This window comes from Ptiloglossa arizonensis, chromosome 3, assembly GCF_051014685.1.
Source record: "Ptiloglossa arizonensis isolate GNS036 chromosome 3, iyPtiAriz1_principal, whole genome shotgun sequence".
In the NCBI taxonomy this organism is placed as follows: domain Eukaryota; kingdom Metazoa; phylum Arthropoda; class Insecta; order Hymenoptera; family Colletidae; genus Ptiloglossa; species Ptiloglossa arizonensis.
In genome coordinates, this window is record NC_135050.1 from 7777063 (window position 1) to 7784270 (window position 7208).

Sequence of the window (7208 nt, forward strand, 5' to 3'; positions counted from 1 at the left end):
CCAATGGAGTGTAGTCGCCTGCAACTGCATATTGCTTTTACGTGCGAAGCTAAGACGTGTCGTGGACCTTCGAAACTATCTAAATTGCGTCCTTTACATTTTTGTTTCTTTTCGTATTGTACTTTCAAGTTCCAAGGAAGATGTTCAGATATTCTGTTTCTTCTGACTCACGCTTTACATGAAGCAACGGTTCTCAAACGTGTTGAACTATTTATAGTCGCCGAGTTTTGCAACTCCAAAAAAAGAAAAAAAGAAAAAAGAAACGAGGTCAAGGTGGATCGGTAGAAGATAGCGCAACTCACGGTTCTCTCGTTTGTAGTTACGACTCGTAAAGATAGCAGTCTTAAAATAATGAGAAGAAAAATAAGTTGTACGGCATTATTCTATTTTTAAATAGAAATTAACGTGCAGTGGTTTTCGAATAGTGTTAGAATATTTGTTAGCGTTTTTATCGGAGGCAAATCTAAGTAAACGCAACGCGCAATGGGAGGTATTTTACGAAATAGCCTCAGGTTCGAATTCCGAAGTAGAACCTTACCAGCCTCTGTGTTCTTCCACGAATCCTACAATTAGGGTCACAAGCGTAAGATGAGCCGCTGCAGCCGGACCACACAAAAGACTGAAAAGTAGAACACGTGTTAAGAGGACAGGACACTCAACGACTAATGTTGCATTTAGCTCCAGTGAAGTGGGCCCAGCTTTGCATTCAAAATATTGCATCGCAATCTCTTTTTCTGTTCTTCGAGCGTCGTTATTAAACAAGCTTATCTAGGGCTAATTAGTTTTAGAGATATAACAGATTCTATCGGGGTACCGAATTTTTTTAGACTAATTTGCGATAAAATAATATTTCAGGTGCTTTTCTCAAGAACTGGACCTCTCTGGGATGCAGGTGGACGTCGCCCTGAGAAAGTTCCAGGCGTATTTCAGGATGCCTGGTGAGGCTCAGAAGATAGAGCGACTGATGGAGGTCTTCAGCCAGCGTTATTGTCAATGCAATCCCGATGTGGTGTCCAGGCTGCGGTCCGCGGACACGGTCTTCGTCCTGGCCTTCGCGATCATAATGCTGAACACTGATCTCCATACGCCCAACATGAAGCCAGAACGTAGAATGAGGCTGGAGGATTTCGTGAAAAATCTCAGAGGCATCGATGATTGCGGTGATATCGACAAAGACATTTTGATGGGCATTTACGAGAGAGTAAAGGAGAACGAGTTCAAACCTGGCTCTGATCATGTGTCCCAAGTGATGAAGGTTCAAGCAACAATTGTTGGGAAAAAACCAAACATGGCTCTACCGCACAGAAGATTGGTCTGCTATTGTAGGCTGTATGAAATTCCAGACATTCATAAGAAGGAGAGACCGGGTGTGCATCAGCGAGAGGTCTTCCTTTTCAACGACCTTCTCGTCGTAACGAAGATCCTAAGCAAGAAGAAGAACAGCGTCACTTACACTTTCAGACAGAGCTTCCCACTTTGCGGAATGATTGTCACGCTGTTCGAAGTTCCTCGTGAGTCCTACATCTGCGTTACTTTATTGTAGTTTAATTACAGTTTAAGGTGTTTAACGTTTATCGTGAAGGCAAACGTAACAATTGCCAACAGGTTGAAGTAGTACAACTGTCGTGACGTTTCTGTAAATTAAGATTATTGTTCTGCTGAATTACTATTCCGAAAGCGTGTCAGGCAGTACTATAAACAAGTCGCTTCCTCGTGTTCCCAAGATGTAGTAGTATATTAATACAGACTCTCAGCTATTGTAAAGTAAGGATGTAGCACGTTTGCTCGCTGTTGTGTACATGTACAGAACAATGTTCAACGACTATTTCATGGAATCGTGTCTTTAATTGCGGTCTCATCCTTTGCTAGATTATCCGTACGGAATTACACTCTCTCAACGCGTGGATGGAAAGGTATTGGTCACGTTCAATGCAAGGAACGAACACGACAGATGCAAGTTCGTGGAGGACCTCAGGGAATCCATCAGCGAAATGGACGAGATGGAAACCTTACGGATTGAGACGGAACTGGAACGACAGAAGAGCAGCAGGAGCGCCAGAGGGGGTGCAGAGAATAGAGACTCTGGCGTGGCGGATGTCGAAATATGTCCTTGCCCGGGGCCTTGCTCTGACAGATCGGAAACCACCGATATGGACACGCAGTTGAAACGCTCTGCTCTTAGTAATTCGCTCCTTGACATACACGAACAATGTGAGTAGAGCTGCTTTGCATGTTAAAAACGAACGACAAAAGTTATTTCATTATTTCAAATCACGAACGTGAGCTTACGATACTTCTGGCGCAATATTATTCTTTAAGCTGAAACCTGAAGCTAACTGTAATCAATTTTTATAATTATCACACTTTCTTTTGTACTCGAAGTAACAATTAACAACCAAAATGTGTACTTATTGATAACTATTTTTACCCATACACGTAACTCGGACTCAATTTGATCTATTTTGATCTGTGTTTTATCAACGGTAACAAATTCATATCTGCTATACCTTTTTACTGAACTGACAATTTTTCTTGCTTTGTTCACAGTCGCCGGTGAAAAACCGCAACGCCGTGGAAGCGTGGGCTCGCTAGACAGTGGTATGTCGATTTCTTTTCAATCTACATCTGCCAGCTCAATGAGCCAAGGCATTAAACATCCTGGACAAGTTCATCCTATACATCCAGGGGCTACGATCCCTGGTGGTGCTAAGGGACTGGCTCAGCAGCCGTCTTTTTTAGGGGGTCTATTTGCCAAACGGGAACGAAAGCTATCACAATCGGAGGAATCCGGCCCCTACAGTCGCACCACGGAAGTATAATATATCCTTCCAGTGGTATCTAAGAGATCTCTCTGTACATTTGATTCTCTTCTAGTACGCTTCATGATCACGTAAGGTGTTCACAGGCCACTTAGAAACACGGCAGTTCAATTTTCCCAAATTTTGCACACTGTGTGTAATAATGTAACAAACGCACAGGGTACATACTAGACAGAAGCTAGAAAACCATAGTTAATATTTCTACTTTTTATATACTCGATACTGATTCTTAATCATTTAAATTATTAAATATTTATATTATTCTTAATTACACGTACGTTTATTAAATATTAATTTCAAAAATTGGTGTGCATTGGAAACGTAGAGTTAAAAGACTAGGAGATAAATGTGTACATATACTATTTTTAAAATGTGTGGTACATTGTATGAATTTCATTTACTATTGTTGTTGTAATACCAATGCACTTCCAACCAATATGGAGGTAAGCTATTCAAAATCATATGATTTTTCTCGGCTATACTTCACAGCAAATCAAACTCACAACATTCTGGACAGTGTCAAACACGTGTCCACTGCGCTACAAGCACATAGAAAATATACAACTCCATAATTATGAGCAATGTACCCTATGTTTTCATTATACTATTACTAATACACCAAACGTGTGCAGAATTCGAGACAAATGGATGATCTGGATGTCATACAATCCACTCACTGGATGAAGCACGTGATATCTTTTATTTCCCTTTAAACTGCAAGGAAGAGTACGTTGAAACTAGAAGAAAGAAGATAAGTTACCCGTTAACAGTCAATGAAAACAGCAAAAGAAAAATAAAGATGTTAGAAAACCCGGGGACAACTGGTCACATGATGTAAATTTATCAGATTGGGCAGGATCCAATCACGGTCACATGATGGAGAGAAGAAATAAGAAGGAGAGAAAGAGAGAGAGAGAGAGAGAGAGAGAGAGAGATTTGGCACGATAGAACGTGAGGGTAGCCCCTACTGGCACGTGTATAGTATTTATTCATCCAAAAAGTCGAATCGATCCGTTCTTTCTTATGATATTTATAATTTCCACTGTGGAAATCGCTCGCACGATCCGCTCGTATGTAGATAATCGTTTCGTTCAGCGTATGAGCCCCATGAACCGATTTTTAAATGAAATCTTGGCTTGACGAGAAAGGATGCTGGAATGAAAAAACGGTTTATGGAGAGTGCTCTAATAATGTCGTGTTTTGCAAGTATTGTCGCCGTAGTTATACTTAAATAATTGTACATAATAGATATATAACGATAATTGTATGATTATAATGATGATTCTGTAACAAAATGTAGTTTAAGGAAAACGATAAGCAATCCCTCTCAATGTTAGGTGCATGTCGATGTCTAACAAGTTTTTAATATCACAGCGATGAAGTTTGAATGTAGCAGTGACGTAAGGATTAACATTTAAAGCAAAGAAAGGAAAAGGCGTTTCTCATTGTTGCGATACATTCATAATCCTCTGCAAGTTGTAGTTCTGCTTATGCGTTTTGAAATGGAACAGTTTTCTCCAAAACAGCGTACATGAAAAGTTTCAGCTGAATTAATTAGTTCCTCGTCTCATAGTATGTAAACTTTCAATATCATCTTAGCAATGTCGTAAGAATCTGTACAAGCCTTTTTAGGCTCTTGAAAAGAGAAAGACAACTCGTATGCCTTATATACTGCCACAATTCATCATCCAGAGGCGAGAAACTCACTTGCAGATTAGATAGTAGAGACCTTTTGAAGGCTTTAATTACACGGAGAACTGAATATTGTGTATATATCAGTGATTGCAATACCAAGTAATAGTAATTAAAAGAATATCCATTAATTTCAATTCAAAGCGTCTAATCACCGAAAATGGATACACTGCAAACCACAATTTGTTTTGGACTTTGGGAGTTACTTTGTATTTTCATTAGTAAGAGCATAATTATATAAAAAGAACGGTAATTATATAAATTCCGAAATTTAATTTCGTAATTCTTTGGCGACATTTTCGCACTATAGTACATCATATAAAATCACCCATATATTTGAGATGTAATATTAAAATGAATATTTTAAAAGCTTTTGTGAGGCACCCAAACTTCTGTTTCCAAATTGTACTTTATTGTCTCATATATCAACCCTTCAGCTGCTACAAAATACTTTCTTCAGAACGAGAGTTTATGTTTTCGCACAAAACTGTTCAAATTATTAAAAATAATAACTTTACTAGAGCAGCTGAGGGTGTCTACATCTTATCATTGTATTTGTTAACCCTTCAGCTGCTGCAAAATGCATTTTTTGAGACTTCAAAGAGGTGATATTTACTCATATTATTGAGATAAAAGTACTAGATTTCCTAGAGTAGTCTACGAGTTCCTACATTTAATTGTCTTCAATATTAACTCTTCGACTGCTACATTATAACCACCATTTTCAAAAGAATCATCTATTGTTCTACGAATAAAGCGAAGAAAGAGCAATAATGTGCTAACATGCATCGTACTGGTTCTAATTATTGTAAAACTGAAACATAGTCATTCTCAAGATACGCGTTAAGAGTTTTGCAAGCATGCGTGCGCGTATGTCCTTCGCAGCTGAAGGATTAAAGAATTAAGATAAGTAGAGAGTTGGCGAAACGTTTCACTGTAAATGTACATATAGACTCCCATTGATCCGCTACAACCCGTAGTCTTCAGCGTTATTAATTCTAGTCTTTCTCATCAGGAGAGCTCTATAGTACGCTCTAATCGCGAGAGAAATAATTCCACGGATACTTGAAACCTGTTGGAAAAAGAATCTTGATGTAGCTTGTAAGGGTGTGGATACAATAAGGGTGAAATATCGACCGATAAATTAATGTCTGCGGAAAGCTAGGATCGCGTCAATTTGCGTGACGAATAAAATCGCTTGTTCGGATTCCCGGCAAACAGATCACTCAACGGAAATTCTGTGATAATCTTCTTACGAACGAAAAAGAAAAGACTGATTAGGAAGACCACCTCTAAGTCGCCGTATTTCACAGGAAAGTTCTCGAGAAGGTAAAATCGTTTTTCCTTCGAGAACAGGAGTTTCTTTGCTTGATAACGCACGTGTCAGTGTTTTCCAAACTTGTTTCCGTATCTGTATTATATAAAATATTTGCCTCTCCTTGAAAACTAATTCAACTTGTTTAATTCGAGCTGTTCTTGTGGAATCTTGTATGCAATTAGTAAAATAGTAAAATTACGCTTTGACGTTAGCCCGTTTGTAATAACAACAAATGTTGCGATCAAATTTATAGTCGCTTCATCAAATAAAAATATGTATCGTTATTTCGATCATAATTCTTGTTAAACAATTTGAAAATTTCGGGAACAAAACAATTAAAGCGATTTTACGACATCGATGCAATAGAACGTTGCGAAACATAGTCACACCGAACTATCGCGAGCCTACGGTGACTAAATTCGATTCAATTTGACGCGATCTTTAAAAAAAAAGGCGACGCGCATCGAACGAGTCGCTAAATTCAGCACATTCTATAATTTGATGAGAAAGTAAATAACTACGTTATTATTAAGAAATAACAATTGCTCCCCGTATGAAAGTATCGCCTCCTTTGTTAATCTAACGAACGCTGTATGCACATTGTGTTAATAAAGAACTATGAGTCTGAAACGTGTAAATGTGGCCAACCTAAATTGTTCCACAGTGAAATATAGTCTTACAGATGCACTTAATGACAGAAACTGGCCAATCCTAAGAGGAATATAGAATGACAGTAGAGGTCTTCTAAGCAAGAATAACAAGCGATTGAAGCGAATGGGATATATGTAAATTCCCGCCAATTAAAATAAATTGGCCTGCGGTCGAAGATTAATATATTACTTGTTTTTCGCAATTAATTCTTGAACTTTTACAATTGTAAATCAAAATATACACTCTCCGTAACATTCACATATAACTTGTGTCAACATTTTGTTTCAAAATAAATAGTTATCAATAATTGTTGGAAACGGATACATTTGTAACTTTATTATTACTTGCTTTAATCAATAATCAATTAATTTTCCATTGCTAATTTATGCATTTTTAAACATGTTTTATGGAGTATAGTTTCATGGTAATATTAAGAGGGGATTTTTTAAAAGTTTTACCTTATACTTAATTAGTTATCAACAATTTTTGGTATTGACCATTTTTTTAGTAATTGTATAACCAATATTTTCAATCCAATATCGTGTCGCAAACTTCTTTAATTCTTGTTAGAAACTGCCGATGTATTAGAATCTTTATGGTGCAAGTATTAAATAAAATGCATAATAATCTGGGAGAAAGATAAGAAATAAATTAATCAATTTTACTTTTGTGCTCCTGTTCGAGAGAAGTCGATATAACAAAATTATATAATAGTATTGAAAAATAGC

General features: G+C 37.4%; 1 protein-coding gene across 6 annotated transcripts in view; it reads left to right on the forward strand.

The window, feature by feature from the left end:
- Siz (Brefeldin-resistant Arf-GEF family protein schizo) overlaps positions 1–6801 on the forward strand; it is a 107558-nt gene extending 100757 nt beyond the window's left edge. For all 6 annotated transcript variants that reach the window (XM_076307746.1, XM_076307750.1, XM_076307751.1 and 3 more), the window contains 3 exons: positions 856–1511; positions 1870–2211; positions 2548–6801. In XM_076307746.1, the coding sequence (XP_076163861.1) occupies positions 856–1511; positions 1870–2211; positions 2548–2819 (1270 nt within the window). In that variant the 3' untranslated portion in view covers positions 2820–6801. The remainder of the gene's footprint in view (positions 1–855; positions 1512–1869; positions 2212–2547) is intronic.
- Positions 6802–7208: the final 407 nt, after the last annotated feature.